Source organism: Athene noctua, unplaced genomic scaffold (assembly GCF_965140245.1).
Source record: "Athene noctua unplaced genomic scaffold, bAthNoc1.hap1.1 HAP1_HAP1_scaffold_31, whole genome shotgun sequence".
Taxonomy (NCBI): Eukaryota; Metazoa; Chordata; class Aves; order Strigiformes; family Strigidae; genus Athene; species Athene noctua.
In genome coordinates, this window is record NW_027437536.1 from 1,086,266 (window position 1) to 1,114,145 (window position 27,880).

Genomic DNA, 27,880 nt, shown 5'->3' on the forward strand with positions numbered 1-27,880 from the left:
CTGCAAATCCCGATATAATCCTGGGGGAGAGGACCCTGATGCCGGGATCCCGGTGGGGTTTGGCCCAGCTGCCGAGAGCGACGGCTACACGGAGCCGCAGCTGAAAACCCACGTCCTCTCACCTTCCCTCCTGTGGCCGTGTCCGCTTTCGCCTCGACTCCCAGCCGGTCGAAGACAGATGTCCTCTGCAGACCTGCAGTTTTCAGGAGAACGTGGGGTTTTGGAGGTTTCCCTGGATGGGGGCTTTGAAAAGCCGGATGGCTGGGATCAGTCTTAGAGAGGCACTAAAACACCCAAACCTCGAAATGTGAAACAGGATGGACTTTGGCCAAAGCACCGAAAATCGGGCTGGTTATCATCTGCCCTGTCTCAACACGCAACAAAAACGCACCGGGAACAAGCAAAACCACAGCAACTCCCAACTGCTGTGGCTCACAGTAGAACTGGTTTAGTTTGTAGGCGGGGGTTTTTGCTTGGCTTCTTACTGCTTTTTGTCTTTTTCATGAATGCAGGTGCGGACACACACCCTACACAGCACAGAGCGCATCTGAGCGGCTGTCAGGACACTGGCTAAGCACCGAGACCCACAGGTACCATCTCAAGTACTTTGCAGCACCGTGCCAACTCGGGGGCAGCGTGAGTGCACCCTGATACGCCACCGAAGTGCAGAAACTGTACGTATACAGTCGGAGAAGCAGCGACTAGTTTCACAATGCTAGTGGCCTGGACATACACGTTATCCCTGACCCCACACAGGGCATTAGGAAGCACCTGCCCAGGCATCCCATGCTGTCCTGAAGCAGCAACACTCAACCAACAGATGTCCAGCCCTTTCTCCATCAAGGCTTTGAATTTAGAAGCTGTCCAAAGGCAGGAGCACCCTGCCTGCCAGGCAGAGCCCGCACGGGCTTACTGATCACGCACGGGCACGACCATCCACGTTCTGCAGTGACTCATTAAGAGCAGCAGAGCAAAGTCGAGTCAGCAGCCTGAAAATTAACAGGATCTCACACAGAGCACGAGCCCTGTGGCAGGGAAGTTCTCCTGCAGCTCACCATGCACAGACACAGATGGCACTAGTTTTCTATTTCACCATTTACCAAAAAAAACGGATTAAACCATCACACTAGTGGTCTAATGACTCCATGTCTGCATACACCGTTGAACACAAAGGCATTTTAAATATGGCATTTGCAGTAACTGCAGTAGCACCGCTCCCACCTCTCACTGGAGGTTCAAGTGCAAAGGAGAAGGGCCAAACCACAGCAAAAGCCAAGAGGATCAGAAGTTACTAGAGCAACTTCAGCTGTCCCCGAAGCGCTATTCAGGTTCACAGACTTCCTAAAGCAACTCACTACGTCTCCTCTCCACTGGCACAAGGAAGAACACCAATACTACGAGTTTCTTGTCACGCAGAAAGCAGGAAATGGGAGGCTGAGCAGCCACACTCCGCAGCCGCTTGGGACACCGCGGGTACAGAGCGGACAGAAGCAGCTCCTGGGGCTCTCCGAAAGCCCCCGAGGTCCCTGCTGAGGAAGCCATACACCCACGTGGCCATCTCCCCCCACCACAGCCCTCCCCACCGGCTCGGGGCGAGAGACGGAATAGAGCGCCAGGCGCTGAGACGAAGGAGAAGGATACGCGGCACCAGGAGCGGCAAAAGGCTACTTCAGCTCAGCTGAGGGGTTCCTGTTGCGGACGGTTCCCCAGATGTTACTCCAGTAACGGCAGCATCCCAGTACATCCACCCCCGTTGCTCATCCAACCTCCCCGCGCGCCGAGGCCTCAATTCTCTCAGGAAGCGGAGCTGAGTCACGCTCACCACTGCTTGCTCAGACAGTGCCCCTGCACTACGCAGCAGCGCTCCTCGCTTTAAGGCAGTAAGTTCAGTTTACCCACATGCTGGACACCCACCACCATCGACAAACCCCACCGTGCAGGGCGGAACGGGTCGAGCAGGAGGAGAGATTCTTAACACACCTGCATCCTACCACAGTTTCGGTAGAGCTGCGTCACAGTAATTTCGTCCCGCTGCATCACAGCCAGCAAATCCTTGGGACTGGAGATGTGAAGCAAGTCGAGCTGTGCACAGGCACACACTAGTCAGGAGCTGGGAAAAAAAAGGGTCTATTTACATATTACATATACACCCGTGCATATTTTATATACACACATTTTGTACACATACACACACAAGTACCTCTACATGCACACAGTTCTGAGCTCCCGCCACTGCGACACAAGTAACAGAAGCGACAGTAGGTACTTCCCTGTTATTTCTGCTCCCGTGAAGCACTCACACCAAGTATACTCCATCTATGTATCACTGAGACGGCAGTTCAAGCCATGATCCTCTTTGGGAACAGGCAGATGTTCCTGTTCACTGTCAGACAATACTGACCCAACACCAGACTCCAGGTCTGAGGCAAATACTCAGGAAGGAAAATCATTCATACGTTAGGATGTTCAGCTTAATTTAACAGTGCCTCCTCCATCTCTGTTTGGGACTGTGTAACTGCTGCATCAATTCTCCACAACCTCAAAGTTTCATAAGCAGCCAAAACTAAAACAGCACAAGTCTCGCAGTGTACAGAAGCGCCCGTTTTCAACAACACAAAGACATGTAAAACACGTGTAACCAAGCTGAATATTCATCTTCCTCGGGAGGAAACCAGCAACACCGAAAAGAAGCTATCCCTCCCAAAACAGCCTCTAACAGCACGGCACCGGCCGTGAATCACAACGCTCAACTAGCTCGAAACCAGATTTTATCCCCTTGCAGCACTACAACTACTTTCCCCTCTCACACCCCTGCAGCTCAGCAGAGAAATAGCCTGAGTTGGCTGAGGAGCATCTTTGTACTCGGTAACGCCAGCACATCCTAGGCGGCAACTGGGTCACCCCAGTCCTTCAGAAATACCCTTCCCAGCCCACACCACCAAGCAGGCTGTTGGGAAGACCGAAGGAGCGACTGCCAGCTGTAGCGCTTCTGCTTGCCGGCCGTGTATCCTGCATCCTCAGCGCTGACACTGCTCGCAGGTCTCACGCACCGGACCCAGCCGCCTGTCACTGACAAGCCATGCTCTCACGTTCTAGGGATGCGCGCCCAGGATTTACAGTTCCTTCCTAAAAGCCACCTGGGCTCTACTCACACCCAGAGACGCCCTGCTTCCTGCTCACGCTGCTTCCACAAGGCTTAGCTGGGGGTCAATAGGAAAAGCAAGCTGCTCCTCACAGCCAGCAGAGCCCAAGAACCGCGGCGGACACAAATCAGTAATAACAGAGTGTTCTTCTCCGTACCCCCTAAACAAAGCTTCCGATCAAGATGAAACCCTTCCAAGGCCAGACGGGCCCCTCGGCACAGCCCCGCCCGCAGCCACCCGAGGCCGGGGCCGTTTCACTCCCGCGGGGATGTTCTCACCGCCGCCGCGGAACAACCCCCCCTGTCTGCGAGGGACGGAAGAAGCAGAGCGCGAAACGGCTCCGCGGACAGCAGCGCGCGGGGGAAAGCCCTCACCTGCCCGAAAATCGCACTCCCTGCAACAGGAAGAGCCTCTTCCCTCGGCAGCCTCACAGCCTTCCTCTGCCGAGGACGAGGGAGCCGCGGGCATCGCCTCCCTCCGCCCCTGCGCAGCTCCCGCCGCGGATCCGGCGCTGGAAGCGGATCCTGTTCAGCTGCCGCCGGGGGGGAGCAGAGACCGCCGGCAAAATAACTGCGAGGCCTCTTCTCTTCGGGCAGAGCGGCCGTCGGGAAGACAACCAGAAGCAGGAGGAAGAGGAGAGGCAGCTTCTGGAGCGAGGCTGACTCGAGCGCGGGCTGCCCGGCGTCTCCAGACGACTTGTCACCTCGCCCTCGGCAAAGCCCCGCCGGGCGGGGGCTGCAGCCGGCGGGGCGAGCCCGGGGACACCGGCCCCCGGGGGAACGGGGGAGGCCCGCGGCAGCGCCACAGGCGGGAGCGGGGCCGGGAGGGTCCTCACCTCCGCCGCGTTTCTCCTCCCTTCCGGCGGGAACCCGGCGGGTCACGGCGCTGGGGAAGGGGGAGGCGGCCGGGCCGGGCGGGGGGGCGAGAGCCCCGCCGCCGCGCCGCCGTTTTCCAGCCGCGGGGCGGGAGGAGCTGCCGGCGGAGCCCTGCGGTGCGGGCGGAGCCAGCGGCCTGGAGCCCCGGCCGGCCGCCGCGGGGGAGGCGGGGGCTGAGGGGCGGCCGGCCCCGGCGGGAGCAGCGGGGGCCGCCCCCGCTGCAGCGGCCGCCCGGGCCCGGGGGGCGGAGGCGGCCGGGGGGCGCCCCGCGAGGGAAGGGGCCGGAGCCCCCAGCCACCCCCTCGTCCTGCCGCTCGTCCCCGGCGCTCCGGAGGGGAAACGCCGGCCGGCTCCCGCCTGGCTGCCGCACCGAGGAGCGCGGGCCGGGGCGGGGGCTCCCTGGCAGCCTCCCGAACGCTGCTCCCCGATCCCCGCTCCGCCTGGCCTGGCTCTGCCCCGGAGCTCCTTCGGCTGCGCAGAACCGGCTCTCTGGAAAGCCGGCGGGAGCTCCCCTCAGTGCCGCCTTGCCAGGCAGACCCAGCAGGAGGACCCCGCTCTCCCTCGGGACGCTCCTGCCCAAGGAATCGCCGCTTGCTTGGTTGGTTTTACCCCCGGCCCCGAGCCCTTCAGCCACCTGGCCCTCAAGGATGTCTGTCCGCGTCCTTCCCGGAGATGCGGCACTCAAACGAGGCCTCTGCTAAGGTTTAAGGGCAGCCGGCTCTCCGCGTGTGGGAACTGCCGTGCCGAGGAGCGCACCGTTCCGAGGAAATCCTCCCTCGGCCGTGAGGGTTAGAAAGCTTCCGATGTCTAAACCCAAACCCTAGCCCAAGCTTAACATCATCACCGGGCTGATCCGAGTGTGGGGCAGGCGGTTGTGGGGGAAAGGAGCTTCCCGACCCCAACCCTCATACTCCTCCTAATTCACAGTGCAGAGATATCCCAGTGCTGGTTGTCTAGAGCTAGGGGAAATGGGGGTGGGATAGGACTGTTACATCGAGAAAAGAAAAGACTTTTCTTTTCCCCCAGCAAACAGAATATACGTTATCCACACCTCCTGAAAAATATTCGTCATTAAACCGTAAAAGGTTCGGGCTGACACGTTTCACAGATCTCAGGCACAGTGTGTTTCTTCACACTGTGCATGTATGTTTTTCATTTACAAAGAGGAAACTGAAAAATGCTCCTTTCCGTAAATTCAGACAGTTTTGTCATCTTGTCATCTCTTTGGGTTCTCACCTTATTTTTTCAGTGCATCCCATCACTGAATCGGAGGCACTGCTCTTGGAGCAGAGAAACATTCCTTTTCATAACACGAACTCCGAGAAACCCAAAGGCAGTATTTGGCCATGAATGAATTGGAAATTCTTGTCACAGAGACTAGGAGTATCGTCTGAAGAGGATGAATGGAGACAGAACTGTTACCTCGCATGAAATACATTTGCAATAAATAAGAGATACTCCCCAAAATGTACAGATGCAATCCAGTTATATTTCATACTTGCTGCGTATGACCACAAAAGAGGAATGTGGGTTCCATCTCACTTAAATATCACCGCTTTCTGTAATTTTTTTTTTTCATTGTCAGGCCCTGTTGGTAAATTCAACATTTTCAGTCAAAACATATCCGGTTATTCTACAGACACAAAGCAAATCCCTCTTGGAAATATTCCTCCCAGGAGGTGATGTGGAGGGCTTATAAATTATATAATAAATAACTGGTTTGCTTTTCTATTAAAGATATTCTGTTAGAAATGTTATTGCTTCCGTTTCCGATACTCATCATCTCTTTTTTCTGTACAATTTTCATTTGGGGTGAGTGACCTCTATGCTCTAGCTCATTTCTTTGAGGAATGGCTACCTATGTTCCGTCTTTGGGTATTCACGAAGGAAAAGATTTTTCTATCTGAAGGAAAGACACTTTAAAAAATTACTAATTTTTTTACAGTGTGTTGCTCTTAATCAGAATGGAAATAAAATTAAGTTTATGAATTTGTGTTGCAAAAATTACTTCAGCCTTGGGCTTACATGTACCCGATACACGCATCATCATCTTGGGGGTCTGTCACAGACCAGCGTGGACAATTTTCAGAGAGAATTAAGAAGCCAAAACTGAATTTCCTTGGACGTTCCTCTTGGCTTCAGCCAGCCAAGGCGTGGCTTTTGGAAACCTGGACTGAAGTCTGGCAAGAGCTAGAGGGAAGTTTTGTTCCCTTCCAGGCTTTGCCCAGGTGTTTCTGAAGTATGCTCAGCAATCTTTAATCTTCCTCTAACTTTTATTTTGATCACCTACAGGTGTGTCTTAAGCCTTTCCTCCAGTAGGATGACATTTGGGATAACAGCATGCTGGATGCAGGACTCCAGTTGCCAGCAGAGGTATTCAAAGGCAACATCTGAATTTATAGAGCTACTGTGACGTTTACTGCATTCATTGCACTGGTGTAGTATCTTTCCGAGGGGTTAAAGAGAGCGCCTCTCCTTCCCTTCTGCTGACTCTTCATCGGCATTTACTTCCTCTTGCATCTGAATTTTTATATTTACAGATTATGGGACTATTAGGAATATAAAGGCTGATTAATTACTTTTGAGTTCAGAAAGGAGATAAAGATTCTCAGTTCAGAGAGGAGATAAAACTATTAATTTATTACATAATATTTTTTAATTAAACTGTTTATGTTTTAGTCTAAAAAATGTGGCTTTGTCGCATGTAATGAAAGTGGTTGTTTCCTAAGTTATGTTCCTTTGGAAATACTTCAGAGTGTTCTTGCTGTGTTATACTGAAAGTGATACAAGGAACAAGACAGCTTCCCTGAGCTTGATGTTTAAATGCAAATGTGTGAACATCTCCTAGTAACTCTGTGTAAATACCCAAGGGTTGCCCAAGTGATGTGTTTTAGGAGGGGTATGATTATCATGGACACAGCCTAGCTTTTACCTTGGTATATCATCTGGTGCTCTAGAATTAAAAAAAAAATAAATAATTCCGAGTTTTACAGTACTACAATAAATGTAAGTGGCTTCATTTCTGCAAAAGGGGGAAATCTGTTTTCTGCTCGTGCCAGAGCATGAGATTTTACGTTCTTCAGAGAAAAAGAGCAACGAGATTTTACGAGGAGTCAGTCTCTATCCCTGTGTGCTCTGCACAAATAGAATTTACATCAGTGGTACGTCTTGTGCTGTCAGAAGCATCGCAGGCATCACCATCAGTAGTGTGTTTGTTTGATTGACAGTGTGTATCTTGGACAGGGGCGGATAACTAGTTAACTTTGGACCAAGGGTTGCCTTGCTAACGAGAACTTTCTCCGGAGGGTGGTGAAGCAGTGAAGCGCTGCATTTACCCTACTGTCACCCTCCTGAGGGAGGAGGGTTATTCCTGCAGGACTGAGGCAGCTGAAGTACCCAGGAAATCATTTTAGCGACTTCAGTTTTATCCACCTTCACTGCCGCCCAGAATTTCACCCAGTCTAGGCATACTTTTTTATTTCCATCTGAAGTACTTGGCAGCATGAGCAAAGCACGCTCAGTCCCGTGAGTGATATGTTGTAAACTCCGGAGCACAAAAAACTCCATTTGTGGTCAGTTCCTCACGGGAGCTGGACTTTAACCCTTACTGAATGGCAACGGACTCACACCCATGCACACGTGCTCAGGAGTGTCACTACAAATTTTATAGTCAAGCCCAAAGCAGTTGAGGGAAAGGGTAGTACAAATGGCTCCAAAATATAAACTAACTTATAGTTTACTATTGTTTAGTGACAACCTGGTCCTCTGCAACAGCTTTAAATAACCAACACTGTAAGGTTCTATGTGGGTTTTTTTCTGTTTAGTGTTTACTGGTACATTTTTCATACATTTATACTCACAATGAGATTATGAACTGCATTTACGTACTCTTTGGCAAACTCAACGGTAACTGAGAAAAGAAAATGCTGTAGGTAACAAGATAGGGAAGAACCCTTCCCGGAGACCAGTTGTTTTACTCTGTAAACAACAGAACTCTGATTTTATGTTCAAGTCTCAGAATAAAAAGTAGGACCGTTTTCCAAAGAAGAGTGTGAAAGATATTTTCTGGGACTATATTCTGGTAAAATCCTGATTTATGGTAAGCTAGATATGTAAGCTGTAACAATCGGACAGAAGAGAACAAGCTCGAGATGAAAACATACATTATTCCCGTGAATAATGCGTAGCACTTACACAGCACTTAACGTTTTGAAAGCACTGGACAAATATTAACTCTCTCTAGGGGCACAGAAAGGTGTCCTTACCTCCATTTACAACTGAGAGGCAGCTGAGCTAAGGCCAGCTTTTTAAATTGTGCCGGGCATTCAAGAACTGAGAAACTCGGAGTATCACTTGTGTCACCTCTTGATGATGTGATTTTCCGAAGGCCGAGAGCGACACACGAGCCGGGGCAGGGTTAGATGTTAGGATCCCTCAGCCTGCAGACAGCGTTACCTCTCATCTTTTGACGAGCGGTATGAGGTGGCAACAAGAATGACAATGAAAGGACATGATGTGCGGGCACCTGCTGTACGGTGTGAGAAACGAGTTACTGACACGTGAAGTCGCTGAAGCAAGAATGAAGATGGTTTTGTGGGAACAAAGAACCGGGCCGGATTCACAGAAATGGCCTGCACGTATAAAAAACGTGTTAATTTTTAAAGAAGAAGTAACAACGTCCTATCCCCTTTTTATCTAAATTGTATAGCCATTTGAGCCCGGCCAGGAACGAGTTAGAAAGGGACAGGAGGATGCCAGGACACTTTGGCTTTGGATAGAGTCCTGCTGGTCGCCCACTGGCAGGGCAGACGATGGGATGGTGGCTGCACACTTTCCAGCCCTGTTGGCGTGACAGCTCCGGTTCCATCTGGGAAAAAACCAAACGTTTCCATTGACCCTTGTACCTCACAATTCCTGAAAGTAGCTCAAAACAGCTTCTCCAGAATGAGGTATTGTTCATTCACCTGGGAACACAGAGCAAGCCAAGAACTCAGCCACTTGGTTTTGATCTTCTATAAAGGTTAGCCTTTCTTTCCAAGAGTTTTTTCTATATGGGCACAGTCAAAAAGTTTAAAAACGAAGCGTGTCTATCCAAATAAACCCCCCATGGTTACTAGCTCACACTGTTTTAACTTTGACTTACCACATAATTTTTTAGCAATTCTGATACAGTCTCCTTTTGGCTATTAACAGTGAACATTAACTGGTAAATATGAAATAGTTTGTGACCAGGTCCACCAGGACAATTTTGAAATTTACTTAGACATAAATAGGCCTCTCTAAAACGAGCTGCATTTTCTTCCAGCCATGTAAGATCCAGGCTCCTGGAGAAGCAGAGACAGGTGCTGCCTGCGTTTGGCGTGGGTCTCAGGTGGGAGGCAGGTTCCGTTTTCCACTTTGAGCACGGAGCTATTTCGCAATTACCCTGCAGCTGGCTAGCAAACCTCCAACAGGGCTTTGCTGCGCCTAGAAAAAAGAGAAGGGCTGATGGAATTCTCAGTGCCTTCCTTCTGTCTGACTTTGAGAAGCAGCTCAAAATTCTCTCCTGTCATGCTGGAAAAATGTCACTTTGTTATTTTCATGAGGATTCTGCACTGAGATGAGTCAAATACAGTAAAGCTGGTTTCTGTGTTCCTGAGCTTGCTCTGGATGTGCCCAAACGTCCAACTTGCAAACTGTTGGTGTGAAGCTGTTCGGAAATAGAAAGTTGTGAGCACTGTTCCTCCCTCTCTAATCAGAAGTTGTTTGTGTCACCCACAGTAACTACTCACACACATGCACTGATGGTGGTTGAAAGGGAAATACAGAAGTCCTTGTCCGGAAATGAGGAATTCCTCCTCCTCACCAGAAGCCTCTGCCTGACAAAGCGGTAATAGAGAGAGAAATACTGATGAAATGAACCATTTTCCAGACCATTGGGAATGTTCGTCCTCTATTTGTATATGGCTATGTACATGTATCTATAAAATACGTGTATTTCCATAAACTGCAATAAAATATTAATATTCTGGGCAGGAATCCAATTTCATCTTTAAGCAGCATTTGCAGGGGATTGTTAAATCCTATAATGGAAGCTTTGTCTAGGCACTTTTCTCACCGGCCAACTTAATTTTTTTTCTTTGATTGTTTTTAATGTTTTTCCTGGAACAGAAAGTCCCAATAGTTGTTTACAACCTTTTCTGGAAACTATGTCCGTTTTATAACATTCAGAACTGATAATAATTTTTCTAAACCAAGCCGTATATTCCTGGAATCTGAATGTTCTCAGAGAGAACTATTAGCAGTAAATTCTCTCAGAGTGTTATACAAAAAGTTATTAGGCTGCTTGGTTTTTTCCAAGGGAAACATTATCAAGTGTATTACTGGGAAAGGAGCAAAGCTTTCTTTCAGTGACTGTGAGATGTTTCCACCTGATGATTTTTATGATGCGTTACGATCAATAAAACAACTCAGTGTATTTCACAGTGGAAAATCCAGATTATGACCATTATCAAATCCACCACTGCTAGGACAGTCTCAGCATCCAGGCAGAGACCATGACACGGCTTAAAGTGCCAGCAGTGGTCATCAAAAGAAAGGGTCGGAAGTTCTGGGCAGCACTTTTAGAGCTGCCGCCTTTGTTCTCTCAACCCCGGCTCTCTGAAATCCGTGGAAAGACTCACGTTGGCTTTGGTGGGCTTTGAGTCTAGATCAGCTCTTGAGCGAACAGGTTTCAGACTTTAGATCTCTCGATCTCAAGCACTAAACCAACCCTGACAAAATGTTTCTGGTTTGAACAAGGTGGCAGGGGCTGTTCCTGTGGCCTATGGTGTTGTTTTCATCTGGCTTTGAATGCTGCACTTCAATAAGGAAGTACTTTGTCCTTCCACTTTCAGGTGCCTACCTTTGAATCACCTCAAAGGCACGGAAAGAATGCTAAGACACTTTTAAAAGGTTGAAATAGATGTATGAAGCGGAGTTATCACCCAAAGGCCATGGGATTTTTTGTGCCAGCTTTTTTTGGTTTGGATCGTGGGGTTTTTTAAAGGGAATTTTCCTTACACTCTTCCCCTCACCAAAAACCCCAAGTGTTTAAAATGTCATTCTCTTCAGCTTCAATCTCCCTGCTCTCTAAGAACCTCTACATCAGTCAGAGGAGGAAGAGAAACCCATTAACGAGGTGAATGAAGCAGGACGAGGCCTTCCAGGAAAGGAGCTTCCCGCCTCCGCAGAGGCGCGGGTGCCGGGGCTCAGCCCCTCCTCGAGCGGTGCGGAGCCCCTGCCCTGCCTGCTGCAAAGCTGCGGAGCTCTGCGGGAGGCCACGGGGCTGGGCTGGGCCACCAGGGGCCTGTGGGAGGTTGCCAAACCTGGTAAAGCATTTAGAGGGAAAATGTTTGGCGAGACTCCGGTCATGCCAGTAAGTGCCTGCGGGCGATCCCGCCTGGAAGGCAGCAGCCGGCTCCGGAAGGCTTCTTGGGTCCCAGTCGTACACCACGGGCACCTGCTGGGAGGTTTTCAAGGGCGTACCCCAGATGCCATCACCAGCGGCCTCTGCTTACACAAGGGAGAATGGTTTCCACAGCCACACTGCCAGCCCCTTCATCCCACCGCCTGCAAATACCACCGCTGCCTTCAAATGCAAAGGATGAACGTTCCAGTCTAGAAAGGGCCGTGCTTATGCGCCCACCAAAACATTCTGATTGTTCTTTTAATGCTTTAGAAACGGAACTTCTAGTTCAACTTCAGAGTAAGAAATAGCTTTCCCTGAACTCTTTATACTTCTATAGCTATCTGTCTTTAGATTGGACTGTCAGATACAAGAATTGTCTTGTAAAACTGTAGTTCCCCTTTAATAAGCCGCTCTGACGGGCAGTTATTCATGCAGTCTGCTCCGTGCCGAGTGTGTTTTCATGCTGGGCAGCCCTGTCCCTTGATTGCAGGAACGCACTCCTGGGAATCCTAAGTAAATATGAACTGGTATGTATGAAAGGATTTACTAGACCTTCCGCTGCTTCATGGATTGATTCTGTTCTTCTGCACTATAAAGACACAGGAGTTCTAACAAATAATATTTCATAATATTTCACTCCTTGGATTTTTAAGATTGCTGTTAGTATTTACTGTAAGTTATTCTGACAGAAATTGGAGACACCATGCATAAAGAATTTCTTCAGCAACAAATTGTTTGCTAATGTTTGTTTCAAAATTCTAAAGAGTTGTTAAAGTTCAGTCCTGGAAAAATGAGTATATGATACGGATGTTAACGAGGTGAATCCAATTCACCGTTCTAATTATTGCATTTTCAGCAGATACTTTCAGACAAACAAAAGGCATCGTGGTACTGAATGTTGTCTTCAGGTCTGGCAGCTTTCAAGGAGCAATTCAGATTATTTTTATTTTTATTAGATAAGAAATTTCTCTCAAACTGCTCTACTTGTAAAGAGTTGGAGCCTGGTTGAAGCTAGTCATCTGGGACGCTTGTGGCCAGGGGAGAAAGAAGACAGCTGCAGAAAGCACTCATCCCACTTATCTCAGATGTATCAGGACGGGATAAATCATCTCCTAATGGTGCCCTTAACTGGACAGCCTATATAGACTGTACAGACTCTAGAGCAGACAACTCTTCAGGTAGGGACACTTAGCAGTAACTGGAAATCCTACGGCATGAATGTCTACGTCTAATGGTAAAAGATTTTCTGCTGGGGGGAGATTTATGCAACCAGCATGTCATCTTTAGCCTAATAAAACAGACGTTGACTCATGATTAAAAGAAGTCTGATCTCGCTCTATATAGACCCGTGTATACTTAGGCCATACCGAGTTAAAATCTAAAACTATGTAAAAACTATGTAATAATGAAATGCCATTTTGCTCTTAGGCTTCAGAAATGAGCTGTGTGATAGAAATGCACCAGGAAAGCACAAACATAGAAAGAACGTTGGGGGTGGTTTAGGATATAAAGTATATTTACTCTCGAGACAAATACTGTTGACTGAAATGTCATGCTTCCTCAGAGACAACATGGGAGGTTACGTAAGGTTCACAATTAGAAATCATGCAAAGCAGAAATGATTTTTTTTTAAATTAGGTTCTAAATTAATGGAAGAATGGAAGGAAGTACATGAAAACATCTAGAATTTACTAAAGCATTTGACACTGAAGCGTGTCTCAAAATCGTGTTTGACAAATGAATCAAAACAGATTATGTAGAAATGCAATTATGAGTACAAGTAATTGGCCGAAGAATGTACTAAGGACTAATGTAAACATGAGAGTGAGACCCTGGTCCCACGCAGGACTTTATTAGGGTTTCACTACACTGTGCGGAAGGAGGCTTCTGGTCATGTGTTGCAGAAACAATTAACTTTACTGCTTTGTGTCCCTGGCAGAAATGAAGAGTCAAGAACAGACATATTAGACAAATACCCTTTCCTTAATTCCTGCAGCCATTGCTACCTGCTCTAGCTGAAGGCATTGGGGGGCAGCAGAGATCTAGAACTTGGCTGCGATCGCAGATAAACTATTTTACATCTGTTTAACCTTACTGATTCTGCAGAATTATTTCTCTGATTTACAGTGTGCAGGCAGACTTCAGTGCCCAACACCACCTCCTCTGCAAGGTCGTCATATCATATCACTCATGAATATACTAATTAAACCATCATATTTGCTCAGGACAGGGCAGCAGTAACTTACAGACCACGTAGTTTTCTGGCCAAGCATATCCCTGCTGAGTGGACGCTAGGAATCACGATGGAGAAGAACATTTCCTTGCTGTAAGGCTAGATGAGAAATAAATATAAGGCACTTTGTGTCAGTTTAGTGATTGCCTTCACAGTGAAGGGCAAACCTGAGTAAAACACGAGCTGGGATTTCGTGTCAAGGAACGAACAGGCTGGGCTGAAGGTAATAATTGGCCTGTTTTGCCATTTCACCCTCTGTGTTTAGTTATAGCCCTACAAAGGGAGTGAGAAGAATTGCAATGTGGGGTTGTGGTCTCAGTTTTCCCTTGATACTGTTTTGCTCTAGTGTAAATGATTACACAGGTGCAGAGGTGGTGAACTTGGGTCGGCAAACACAGTGCAGTTTTGATGAGCAAAATGGGATATAAAAAACCCAGGTCCACTCTCTGAAAAATATAGAGATAAAAATGTAACAAGAGCTATATCTTAGTGCTCAGGCTACAGCATCGCAGTACAGAACGCTGTGAATATTTATTTTAGTGCTCCATCAGTCACAGGGGATTAAAAACTGAAATACTGCATCCAGTATGGGATAGGGTGTGGATTCTAGACCCTATGTTCTGCTGCAAGGGCTAAATATTCTCCTTAATGGGAGTTTACCGGCATTTATGGCAGCAACTCTGACGTGAGAGGAAGGGCTAGGACCGATCTGACTATTTCTGTCAGAACGGTTTGGCTCGTGTAGATCTCATCTTCCTAAAATAGTTCAAATGGTGAGTATTTACTCTGTGTTTTCATCTAGTGTCCCTCCACGATCAGTGAGGGGAGGATAATTCATCTCATTTTAACAGATGTGCAACATAGATCCCATGGGTAGTATAAGCCAACCCATCTTTTCCTATTACATAAAGTTAGCCTGAACAGCTGCACCCAACAGGGAGCTACTCTACCCGCCAACGGAGGTGCCTGTGGTTCTCAAAACTGCTCAGTTTTGTTACCCACCTCAGCTCTGGTTTACTTACTAAGAAGGTTAGAGACAGTGGTACATGCTATTCTGGTTCCCCCCCACCACCTGTTTTTTGTCCTACCTGCAAACTCCAGCTCTGTCATTCACCCCTTCTGTAGTTCAGGGATCTACATTTGAGGTCTTGAAGTAGACTTGGCTCCACCTCTACTGTGCAAACGACATTCATCAACACATACAGTTAAACTGGTCGAACTCTAGAAACCAGGGATAACTTTTCCAGGAAATAAAAGAATATTTTTCTCCTGTAGGAAGATCTTTCCTGTGCTTTTGTCAAGAGAGCTTGGACCAGATGATCCTCGCGGTCCCTTCCAACCTGGGATTCTGTGATACCTTCCACCAGCATTAACCTGGTAGAAAGAGGCCCTTCTTTCAGCTGAGAACGTGTCATATATAAAAGGAAAGCATTTGTCCAGGAGGTTTCAATCAATTAAATTAATATATTTCACTCTAGTAATCCCAGGTTGATGGAACAGGGTTAGGTTTGGGGAGCTGCTGTAAGTTTTTAATGATTCCCACAAGTGAAACCATCTCCACCTGCCCCCAGCTGAGGCCGGCTGGGCTGGTAAACTGCAGAGATGAGGCCGGAGCTGGCTGAGGTAGATGGATATTGCCATTGATAGTACTTTTGAAAAATTAACTGCCTTAGTATTTGGTAATCAAATAGTATAAGGACCTCTAATGATCCAGTATTCTTCATTTTTATTTCTAGATCAAGTAGGCACCAGCGCTGAGTAATATATTGTTACAGTCGTGAGTAATGCCCCTGAAAACAGTGGACACTTTCCAAATTTGCTAAAAATAAGATTTCAGATCTCTGTGGAAGCGGCCTCTCTTTCCTTTGGAGGATGAAATACTGCACTGAGATGTTATGTTCCATTAACGCGCAGCCTGGAGAAGGCTCTATTTAAACAGAGCAGAGAGAAAGGTGGCTGAAGAAACCAAACTCAGCGTGAGCCCGTCAGGAGGGGAATGCAGTAACCACCTCAGACAATTCTCCGGGTGCATTGGTGCCACAGAGGGACTGTACCCTCGTGCCCACAGAGCTGCAGGCAGCAACGTGTGTGGCCAGTGGTCCAGCTCTGGGCTCCTACATCACCTCTGCTGTGGCTGAAGAAGGTAAAACATGAAGCAGGTAGAAAGGTCAACGTGGGGAGATTGGACTAAAATTTCTAAGATCATGTCATAGTTGCCCTCGAGGCTTTCAAAAAGTGGTATTTGGAAAGTTCACTTTGACAGAAGGTGATTCACTGATAAAGGCAGAAGTTCAAGAGTGTGTCTCACCGGTCTTGTGGCCAAGGAGTACAGTGCTTGCAAAGAGCATCAATTATTTCCTCAGAGAGATCACGTGGGATTGTTTCATCTCCATTCGTGACATCAGAAATCCTGCATGACTTCATCCTGACTGCAGCCTGGAATACCTGCTTCTAAGGGAGATACTGGGTGAGAGATTCAGCCCATCAGTCAGGATAGCCACTCTCATACTAGAGGCGTGAAGGAAAGTAATAAAAAGCAAGAAATCTAGCTGCTGGTTGTATGGAAGCTCTTGCAAGTGTTATGCTGCCCTGTTGGTAAACTATCTAGCACAGATTAATTATAATGGGGTTACGGTTTAAGTCAAAATTTGTCCCACCCTCTTGTTTTTCATGTCTCATGGCTTTTGTGCAGGATATGTACCATGTAAAAAGATAAAATCACACTTAGCTCAACTTTGACCAAAACCCTACTTTTGTTTCTTTTATTTTCCCAGCTTTAAAAAAACCCTCACTATTGTATTTGTTTTTTTCTGGAATGACTTCCTCTGAAAGTTTTCTGGGGGAAAATGGATCATAAAGTCTTCTGAAGAGAAGGGAGATTTCTTTTATGTCTTTTATGTCTTTTATCTGAACAAAGCTACAGCTAACTTCTTGGAAGGCTTATTTTAATGTAAATCTTTCCATGGTATTGTGAGTTTAGGTATTTTATGATTTCTTCTCCCCACTCCTTTGAATCAATTTGAAAGTTAAAAAGTGCTTTCTTCAGTTAATGGAAGGTATTAAGCATGACAGACCCTGGGAGAAACCTTTATGGGCTGCTGCACCGTTGTCTGAGGATTTTGTTAGGCACGGTCAGAAAAAGAATGATGGCTTTGCTTTCCTCTTCAGGCAGTGAGATGTCGTGATTCACAATTAGAGGGTAAGAAACCTCAGCTTTCTCTCCTGACTGTCCTAAAAGAAAATCAACAAACAGGAATGTCACATACTGTCTTCACAGTTAAACTTCAGTTCTCTCCTTTGCTTGAGAGTTCAGCAAGGGACCACTGTAACATTCTTTCCCTTCCTCCTGTTTCAGGATCTATTTTGACTAACCACTTATAGCAATTTGCAGTTGTCTTTGGACTCATGTTAAATGATTTAGTGCTGGGTTTCTTGGTAGCCTGTGCCTGTATCAATGTGCTATAGAATGATACAGCTCCTGGAGCACATTTGTAATTGAACCGTAGAGCGTTTTGTGAACACTGAGGTAACGTTTGGAAGCCTGTGAAACTCAACAGGGTTCTGATCAGAGAAAGTTTACAAGGAGAGTGTGTGCTTCAGATAAAACAGGAAAATTAAGGCAGCCAGTAGGAATCAGCTGGGCCGTCTAAACAGGGCACTGTTCTGTGGAGGCAAAAGCTGGCTTTTGGAGTGCACTGAACGTGCTGGAGGGGAACAGTTAGGATGGTGAAAGCAAGAGTCTGTTATGGTCGAGAGCGTTGGGGTTGTTAATTATAAGGACTGACAGAATCCCTCTCACGATGGCAAGAAAGGGACAGAAATCCCAGGGCGAGGGGAGAGAACCAGTGGGACAACCAGCAATGCTATCAGTGGGAGGCCTGGGGTAGGAAAGAGAGCTGCGAGCAGCTAAGAATGGAGCCCTGATGACCTCAGCATCCTGGCAAAGAGGGTGGCAGGTCATACACTGACAAGCTAATGACGGCTACTGATGGAATCTTAAGCAAAGGCTGGAGAGAGAGGGCTCGGGGAAAAAGCTCCAGGGGAACAATTCCCTTGCTTCCAGGTTTACGGTCAGTGATGTAACCCTCTGCTCTGGCAGTCCTGGCACTGTGAGCAGGATTGGCGCAGCCCTTCAGCTCCGTGCAGCATCTGCCTTAGCGTTCCTGCCGGACCGTCACGGACCCTTGGTGTGACCTACCCTCCTTCCCCATTTTCACATTAGTGGCATTACTTGTTTTCCTTCACTACTGAAGACATTTTTCTTTCCCAGTTTGGTTTGTGCTCTTTACTGCTGAATCTTTCCGTGCTGCTGCCACTCATGGCAAGTGCTGAGATGACTTTTAATTCGTGCTGTTAAGTACATACTTGAATTTAAGTGTATGACTGAGGGTTGTGTGGAATGGAGATGCTGTAACTCTCCCGTTCCAGGGCGCTGTTGCTCCAGTGGGCATTACCACATGCAAAGAGACTCTGCAAGCAGGGCAAATATGACTCTAGAGTCCAGAGCAACCCTTTGCTTCTTACTGTGAACAGCAGACAGCGAGGATTAGGAAGTTACCAGGCTAATCATCTGGATGTGCATCGCCCTGGTAAGACCGTGTGTTTCTGTTCTCTCTGCATGTTCCACTGGGCTGGGAAAGCAGGGAAGGGGTGCCTCTGCCCCTCCTTGAAATGGGCTGGTCCTGGCTGATACTCAATTGCCATCTTCAGATTCTCTTTCCTCTCCCCTCTCCCTTTTATATAGCTTTTTATATCATACTATCCCTGTAGGTCCCTCCTCTCCACACAGAACGCATGCTTTTGCTCCTGCCCCATTCTCTCTCATTTACCCGTCAAGGTCAGACAGTGTCCATTAAGACCCTACTGACCGCTACTGCTTTCCTGTTTCTTTGTCTTCCCTATCTGACCATATTAACCCGGGGTCTCCTGCCTTACGTGCCGCTTTGGGAGCTGCTCTAGCTCAGGATTTTCTAAGTGCACAGCACAATGGGATCTCACTCTGCTCCTCAGGCACCGATAGAAAACAAAATTATAAACAAGCAACCGTACAAAAATGATCATAATTTTTGCGGGGATACCTCTATCTAGGAAGTCTACCTACAGTAAGAACAACTTGAGGGCAAGCTCTGCCCCCTGCTCTGTGGAAACACAGCACTGAAGAGATATTGCAGGTCTCTGGGTACTTGATAGCTACCTTCAGGATTCACAGGGAAATCTTGTACCCTAAACCCAAACCAACACCCCGGAGACAAACTGCCATCGAGTGTATCGAACCATATGAAGTTAGGACTCTCAGTGCACCGTGCTTCTCCCCTCTGTCCTCTCAGCCTCCCAGGAAAGCACAAGAGAGCATGACTACCTCTAACTGAAGATGCTTCCCCCCAGTACTTCTCTTTGGACTGCATCCTGCTGCTCTGCTTTTCCCAAGGAACTCTGCAGTAAAAGCGTAGCAGAGCCCTTTCTGTCCTCCTCTGTCCCCCCCTGTGCTGAGCCCCTGTCTGTTTTACAGGGGAAAGGCGCGGTTGTTGACATTTCAAACCATTCTGAAGCAGGACACACGTCCTCCACTCGAGTTGGTTCTGGCAAACCACATGCACCACCGGAACTTTTATATTTGTCCCTTGTCATCACATTGCTTTCTGAAAATTAAACACAGCAAATACTTGTCTCCTTGCACTGACCTGAAGCACTTTGTCATGAAGAAACCCAATTGATATTTTTTGATTGTGAATCTGGTCTTGTATAAAAGGGATTCCACCTCCAAAGGCCATAATTAAAACCCTGGAGAAGTACGTCAAATCGAGAAGGAGCCATTTATCCAGTCAGTTTTTCATCTGCGAGCTGAAGGAATAAAGCGTAATCAGAAACAGCAGCTAACGTAGCAGATGTAATCTGCTTATAGAGATGAGCATAAACTACTCAGACCTAAAAGGACCCCTTGATTTCAGCAATTCTGCTGAAGCTCAGCAAGTCATCCAGCTCTGTACCAGAAACTTCTGAGTGTCTGCCCCTACAGTCTCCTGGCAACTGTAAACGAATCTACATTGAAAATTCTAGAGGAGAAATTTTAAGTCCTGAACCTGACTTGAGTTTCAGCCTCTTTGTCACTGAGTTTTAATGGGAAAAAATAATGTTAAGTTTTTAAATGAGCCTTGCAGACTTCTTTCTCCAATAAGCCAGTCACAGCCGATAGTTTCTAATTCAGAGCCGAGAGGCCACACTGAAATGGTGACCTGCTACTTCAGTACCTTTCTAATAGTTTGTTCCTTCTGAGACAAACACTGCACTTACCATTATAAAACACACTCTTCCAGAGATTTTCACGTGGGGAATCACAGGACCTTCGTTAAGGGAGACAGCAATGATTCACCTGTTGTATCTGGTTTCAGACGCCTGGGCACATCTTCCTCTTAGTCTACATGACACTGTGGTCTCCAAGGGAACCATTTAGTACCTGTGTGGCTTCTAAAATGCATTCTGCTTTCTTCCTTAGGAACTTCAGCATTCTTACCTTGCTGTGGGAACTAAGTGCACTGCGTACCCTCGCCTTTATGGGCACAATCAGTAAACAAAACAAAGCAAAGCAAACCAGCACAAGCCTAGGAGAAATAAGTGCTGAAACAGAGAGCAAGTTTACAAACTAAGTTCTCTGTTGCAGGCTGCAGAAAAGAAATGAACTGCTCATACAAGCGCCATGTTTATTCTTGCTTCTAAGTGCTGTACAGATACTAGGGTTGTACTCCAGGTTCTACATTCAAAGCAATGTTTAAGCACTGGTTTTTCCAATTCTTTCAAACTTGCAAGGATTTTTCTAGAAGCAGTTCTTCTCTTCTATCTAACTAAAGGTGGCTAGGACCTCTGTCAGCTGGCAGCTTGACAGCTCAGACCGGGACAACTCACCCAGGCCTTAAGGATCTCTCCTGTCCCCTCGCAGTGCCGTGGGAAACCATCAGAAGCAGCACATGCAGTTAAGAGAAGCTCTGCCTCGACAGTCTCTCCTGTCTCCCTGAAGACAATATGAGGAACCGTCAGCTAGTCGCACAGGAGGGTAAGTAACCTGGATTTGCGGTGTTACAGTATTACCTTGTTGGCTGTTTAGACAAAACAGGCTCCAGCATGGGGCAGCACTCAAATGTTTTTTCACTCCATCTGATCAAAGGTTCTGAACTCATATTCCAAAGTATATCAACAATCCTTTCCTTCACAAACTGCAGGAGCAAGAGAAATACAGCTCTCCTTACATTTTCCTCTGTGCCTGATGAACAGAATCTTGATTTTACTGGAATTCTTCTGTTGCCACCAGTCAACTATTGATTTTAAGGATACAGGATTATCCCTGATATTCACCCTTAGAAGACAGCTAGATTATATGCCCTGAATTTATGGATATTACCAGATTCATATACTTACTTATTGTGGGCTGGGAGGGAAGAAAGAGAGACAGAGACAGAGAACGTAACAGTCCAAGGAACTAGACCCACTCTCCTACATAAAATAAACTTCCCAGTATTTAAAGGCCTACAAAAATTAAATTATGTCAATAAAGATTTGGTCGTATTTTAAACTAACTCCAGGAGAAATAGAGTCCACTTAACGTGGGTCAGGAGGAAGGACGATAGAAAAAAATGGGGCTTGTGGTTCATTTAAAGCACAGCCTCAAAAGTAAAACCTGCTGGTTGCAAGTGCTATGAGTCTGAGCTTACATGGACGTAATCTTAACTTTACAAATCAGGAACTTTATGATGAAATGGATCTCTCTGTTAGAAAATCCTCAACTGCTCTGTGGTCTGTGCAGACGTTATCTGATCGTTCAGTGAGGTCCTTGTGGTCTGTAAAAGTGGGGACCCTGAAGATCATCAGAGACAAGTCTCTTCCCTGGGGCCTTTTTGCTCTGCTGACACCTACTGCAAATCTACCAGCACTACGCTCTCCAGAGCAGCAGTCATTGACTCCGTCAAAGTCACAGGCCAAGGGTCTGGGGCGAGCATCTAGTAATTAGTGTCATTATTCCCAGGATGACAGTTACCAGCTGCAGGATCCACTCAGCATCTTCTCTCAAAACTTGTCTTTCTGCAGTGCTGAGGGTTCAGTAGGCTCAGTTACCACCGTTTCCCGGTTACGTTCGCTAGGGTATATTGTTTCAGATGCACAGGACGGAAAGCCAATACCTAATTCTGACCTTTACAGTAGCCTGTGATTAGAGAGGCTGCTCCTACAGCCATTAGCCACAGCATTCTGCTGAAAAACATCTGTCCTGTTTGGGATAGATTTGGGATATTTCTCCTCTTTCAAAGATGCTTACAAAACTAATTTCCTGGAGAAATAACATGGTTTCTTTCAAGCTATATTCTTCAACAACGCCCTGCTTCAAACTAATACACTGCATATATTAGTTGTACAATGTGATGTGTAAGCCTCTTTCAGCTAATGGTGATATGCACATGGTATAATTTCAAACCCGATTCTCCAGTTTTCATTAGAAAAAAGTAACACTGAGAAGAGTTACAAGGCTACGGTCTGTGTTTGCTCGGCAGTGTCCAAATCCTGCATGGTGCTGAGCCGAGCTGAAGCCCTGTGCAGTTCAAAGAAACTAGAATGCTTGGCATGTATTTGAATCAGACCTACGTCTTTCCTAAAGGAACGGAGAAAAAGAAATAGCATAAACGTACTTCCACCTGCTCGGGAAATCTAACACACCTCTCCTGTGAGCAGGGGGATAAGGTGTCCACAACAAACAAGGCTTTGATAGGACCTACTGCGAATTCATTTAATAACAGAGGGAAGCAAGCCTTTGATGGGAAGATTCTTCTCTAGATTTTGAAAACTGGAGGTGTTTTAAATCCATGATGGGACGAGTTTCCCCAAAGGCTCTAATAGAGCCTACTGATTCCAAAGAATATTAATCTTCTGCCAAATCAGAGCCCTACATTTCAAAGTGCGTAAACGATGATAAATCAGAAGGTGTCATACGGGGAGACTACAGAAGGAGGGTTATGTCAGAAGGTAGGACAAGAGCTCCTCTTTCCAAGAGCAGTAAAGTCTGGATTATTGAAACAGGTGAAAGATTGTCTAGTACAAAAGCAGGAGAAGAGTGCGGGGAGCGTGGCATCATGTCACTCTGACGTATTTCTCTCCCTTCATTCTCCACGAAGCTGACAGCAAGAGCAATCGGGGATGTCCTGCACTGAACAGCAGAGTTCAAAGGGTCAGAGGAACAGATAGATGTGTTCTGGAGAAGCTTTGATTCTTTACTCTTACTGTGCTGATGAGTCACAAATCAGAAGAGAACGTATTTTTCAAACTCTGTCAATAAACTGTGTTTCCGAGTGGTAACCTGCCCTTTCAGCAGATATTGCAAAGGGTCCCCTGGACAGTGCCTCAGCTGTGCCGGGGTCAGTGGAAGCAGCAGTGTTGCTTTGAAATGTGCTGCTAGACTGTATCTGTGAGCACTGGATGTTCTTCTTGAATAACCTCAAGTAAAAGGCTGAATCAATTCAACGACAGCGGCTGAAAAAAAGTGCAATGAGCCACATTATAGGAAAATGGGGAAAAGGATGCAGGATCTCCACTGAACACAAGCCGATATTGTCGGCAGTCTGTGGCAACACCCTTTTCATTTCAGTTCAGTCCCATAAAATTACCACTAACATTACAACTCACGCAGAACACAGATCAATGTAAAAATGTCAATCAGTTCCTCCAGATGGGACTTTTTAGTTCCACTAGATCCCCATCTACTTTTTTACTTGTCGTATATTTCATCGCAACCTTCCATAGGTTAATTTTCTTTCCACTGACCATGTAAATCACAGATCAGTTTTCATTTCAAACCCCTGACCACAGATTGCTCCTGAAAGCTCAAAGCACATGCTTCAGTAAGCTCTCCAACATTCTTAATGCACATTAGAAAAAGGTTGTGTTCTCTTTAAAAATCTTTTTTAAGGAGTTAATTTTACCTTAAAGTCTGGCACGAGACCCAAGTAGTTGGTACTCCTCCCTTCTCTCCTTCCCCCGCCTCTAAAAGCAGGTACACTTTTGAAATGTAACCGCATGTAGAACTAAAAATCTTTCATGGCATTTGTTCCGAAACCAAAAATTCCGGCAAAAATACAAACTGCTTTAGATTTGCAGAAAGTGGACAGGATTGCTTAATCCCCACCCCCTACTGCAACCATGTACTGCTCTAGGGAAAGAAGACAGAAAAGGAGGAAAAGCATTTACACTTCAGCCGTCAGCTGTGCTTTCTCTGAACCATTCTTTTTCTCCTATTCTAACAGAACCTTTGCTTGGGCTAAAATACAGTATTGCTGATTTTACTTACAGAAGCAGCCACCCTAAAGCCAGTGAGATATGCCTGCGAGACCAGCAGGATTCAGCCTTGAAATCAATCTGTAAGAAAAGTTTTGTGGGAATGCCCGGAAAATACCCTGCAATGTATTCTCTGACGCGTTCTCTTCTGACGTTAATTTAAACGCAGCGCTCTCGTGCTCTCCCCTACAAATCTGTAAACGGACCCTTGGCAGACGGGACCTGGGAAACATGATTTCTAAGGCTGGTGTTGCTATCGTCCTGCTGAGAAACACAGGGCAGTCACTTCGCCACTCTGTGCCTCAGCTTCCCCATTAGCTGACGGGATCATTACAATGGCCATTTTTTATATTTAACAGGACACTCCAGTGCTTGAGCCGACATATGCATAAGCATCTGCTGAATCAGTAAGAGGCAGGAGGGACCCCGTGGCCATTTACCTCCTTTTACAGGCAGGCTGCGCTTCCTCACACCAGGAATTTCTGCTGTTTAATCTCAGATTGTTTTCACGGGTTCTGGGCACTTGAGAACCGCAGCACCAAACCTTGAAGGACAAATACTCCAACAGAGCCAGCTGGTGTGGTCGGAAAAGGAAGGGTTGTGGTTTTCTCTTGGAACACAAAGGAATGGGAACCCTTCCTAAGGACATGACCCAGATCACTCAAGTCTTACTAATTGATTAAGTGCAAGGGAAGAGAGAAGGGTGCGTCCTCCAAGTGTCTATTCTTTGCACATTCCTTGTGCATATGAAATTTGCTTAATAGGAGCCAGGGAAAACACATTTTTGTGCAAATGTCACAGCAGGAATTTACACATTCACGTTGACTTAGTGGGGATCACAACCATACAGCAACTGAACACTTTAACACAAATATATTTTGGGGGAAAAAAAATCTTATTTCTAGGTAACTGACAACTGAAGAATCGGTAATTTCACTGAATAAGTTGTACTGGGTAACTTCCGTATCATTAGTTGCTCCGTTTTACCTGTGCCTTGAATTCCTAAAGAGACTCATTTTCTCATTTTAAATACTTAACATATCTCTTCTATGATTCCTGTGATTCCTGTCACTGAAGGAATCTTTTCTCTTTCCACAAGCAAGAGGTGTAATTGTTTTATCCAATCACCCTGAGGTCTGAAAGCCCCTGAGAAGAAAATCAGTTAAACGCATATATGGATCACAGAAGATTTAGTGGGATTATTCCCTTGATCAGCGTTTAGTATGAATTCAAGTACTCTGTTAGATCAGAACTTTTCTGAATTTGTACGCTAATCAAAAAGTCTTCAGGGTGTTGTCTTCTGAGTGACCTAACTGAGGTAGTTTGTGATGAAAAGGTTTAGCAGTTTACTGATGAGAGAAGAAGTAAAAGACAGCAGGAGAAGCTCCAGCTCACAGACGCTGTGGACACCTGGCTTGGCTGCGCTGGCAACCCAGGGACAGCAGGCGTGACAACAGGAGGAGTGAGATAGGTCAGAGAACAGCATGGAAACACGTCCCCCACTCCTCTCGGCCGACCAGGCCCGGTGAGGTTTAAGAGAGATGAAAGTTGAGGAGTATCGCCTGGTTTCGCTACGTTATGGAAGGTGTGGTGGCATCCACAGGTAGGGAACTGCCCCGGATGCTCCAGCAAGGCCCTGTTTGATCCCATGCTTCTATCTGCCAGCAACGGTTATAGCGGGAAACTTCTCACCTGGTAAGGTCACTGCTTGCAAAAGTTGTTTGGCAGCAGAGCTGCACCTTTTAGCTCGCAATTAGACGCCCCTGGCTAAATGAAGAGCAAAGGTTTCCCAGCTTAATCCCTACCCTCCAGCTCCGCACCGTGGGGTGAAGAAATGATGTAAGAACGGCACGAGTTGATGTTCCTGCAGAATACTACGTGCCCAGCCACTATAACCTGGAGCACTCCGCAGTGGAAGGATGCATTTTTGCAATGCCTGTTTCTTCATTAAGATTTCATCCCCCACCCACCCTAAAAAGCCACTTGCCCTTCACTCTGTTATATCTGCTTTTCCCCGCTCCTGTTCCCGCATTATTTTTTTAATCTCCAGTTCCCTGATTTACATCCACTCTCAAATTTTAACGCAGCAAAATTTGTGCATCGGTGTGTCCTTTTCATCTGTGATTTAGGAAGGACAGGATCTTCGGTGCAGCCTAATGCTCTGAGAGAGACGGTATTTTAAACACTAAAGCGAAACCCGTTTACAACTGTGAGAAGAGAGGTGTGTTGACACTAAACTTTAAAGCAGGCACAAGGTAAAGGCAAGTCGCTGCTCCAGCAGGTGAGAGTACTATGCACGCGGTTTGTAAGGGAGTTTGCTCGACACACGAGCTGTCTCCTCTTTTTTCTGCTTGACAACCTGTAGGATTTGGTGCTTCACACAATTCACCTGGTAACCAGTAGTCACCAGAGCTTAATAACTAAACAGTACTTCAGGCACAGTGCAGAGAATTTATTTTTTAAAATTAATATTCCACCTGAGGAAAACTTTTCCTGCCATTTCCATCTGCAAGAAATAAAAAGAAACAAAGAAAGAAATGGAAAAAGCTGAAGCTTTGATACTTCTGCTCACCCCTTTATCACTTTCATACCGGGCAGTCCCACCGCATCCTTTTCCATTAAAGCTGTACAATTCAATTGTAACCTGCTGGCTAATACTTATCTTGCCATACTTGGTTGAGTTCTGTTCAGCAGCAGCGGCTTTCTGAGAAGCAATCAATGTAATTCTGAGGAGTAAAAAATACATCTGTATTTTATATCCTCTGTGTTTCGATTGAGTACTGTTTCTAACAGGGTGAGACCCAGAACGGCAGAGAATACTGGGGAAGAACAGGGGTAAGGTGTCTCGCAGAACTGCTTTGCAGTCTGATTTGAGACCCCAGGGAGGACGCAGCAGAGATCTCAGGGTAGAACTCTTGCAAGCATGGTACAGCTGAGACAACGGGGAGGATCCATACAGAGATGAACTTTTTGCCTGTGACTCTGGAGTCATGTAACTCCCTCAACAGCTCGGATGAGGATGGCACAACCTGACTGATAAAGCAGACCTTCCACAGCAAGAACAAGCATGCACGTCTGGGGCACTGATGGCAGCTGAGAAAACTCTGATTTTATAGTAAAAGGGATTTTTGAAAGTGATTTTGATGCAATACCGTGGGTTTAGTTGCCCCTGTTCATTCAGCTACCCTAATCAGCGGCGGTGAAACCTAATACCTGTCTTCATGTTGCCATTTGAAATTCTGAAGTGAACCGAGTACGGAAGATTAATCACTGATGACAGAAAAGCCTACTGAGTCATTCAAGTACTTTACATTACTGACCCACAGAATCTAAGATGCAAGCTCCAACCTGTTTCTATAAAAATGCGAATATCCCTTCAGTACCAAGTATTTAGAAACGATCCAAGTATTAACTTCCAGTATGCAGCAAGAGCAACATTTCATTGGAAAAGAGATCACTCGGTTTAAAAGAGAGATGAGGTGGAACAAACAGGCAAAAGAACCTATGAGAAAAATTCTAAACGTGACTTACCTTGCAGCTTTGGCAGCGGCAAAGTCATGATGCCTCCTGCTGCAGCTGGTGGTACCAGCCCTGGGATGCTGGTGAGATTCGCTGTAGGGAGAGTTCGGCCGAGTCCTTGTTGCCCCCCAGCTGCCCAGCCATGTTGAAGGGACTAAGGAGCGGCTGATTCAGGGCTGGAGTGCCTCCTGGCATCACGCCCGCTGCTCTGAGGCTAACTGTTGGGCTGTCAGGGACGGCTGTAACAAAACTCAGACAGCGAGCCTGTTTTACTGTGCATGGCTCAGTACCACACCCTTGGTAAGTCTCCTGGCTCGGGATCCCCTTGTGTTCCAGCCTAGACACGCACTGCTTCCCAGATCTGAAAGCGTAG

The 27,880-nt window shown here is 46.6% G+C and overlaps 1 protein-coding gene and 1 long non-coding RNA gene across 2 annotated transcripts; one reads left to right on the forward strand and one right to left on the reverse strand.

Moving 5' to 3' along the window:
* Positions 1 to 168: 168 nt before the first annotated feature.
* Positions 169 to 27,880, reverse strand: LOC141974149 (uncharacterized). The gene is made up of 3 exons (XR_012635696.1): positions 27,520 to 27,880; positions 1,981 to 2,110; positions 169 to 243 (listed from the first exon to the last, which is right to left on the reverse strand). It is a non-coding gene; the product is annotated as an uncharacterized LOC141974149 (long non-coding RNA).
* On the forward strand, positions 3,412 to 6,947 carry LOC141974063 (uncharacterized). The gene is made up of 2 exons (XM_074933316.1): positions 3,412 to 4,806; positions 6,311 to 6,947. Exon 1 carries the CDS (start codon positions 3,412 to 3,414, stop codon positions 4,717 to 4,719), a length of 1,308 nt encoding a protein of 435 aa, XP_074789417.1. The 3' UTR covers positions 4,720 to 4,806; positions 6,311 to 6,947.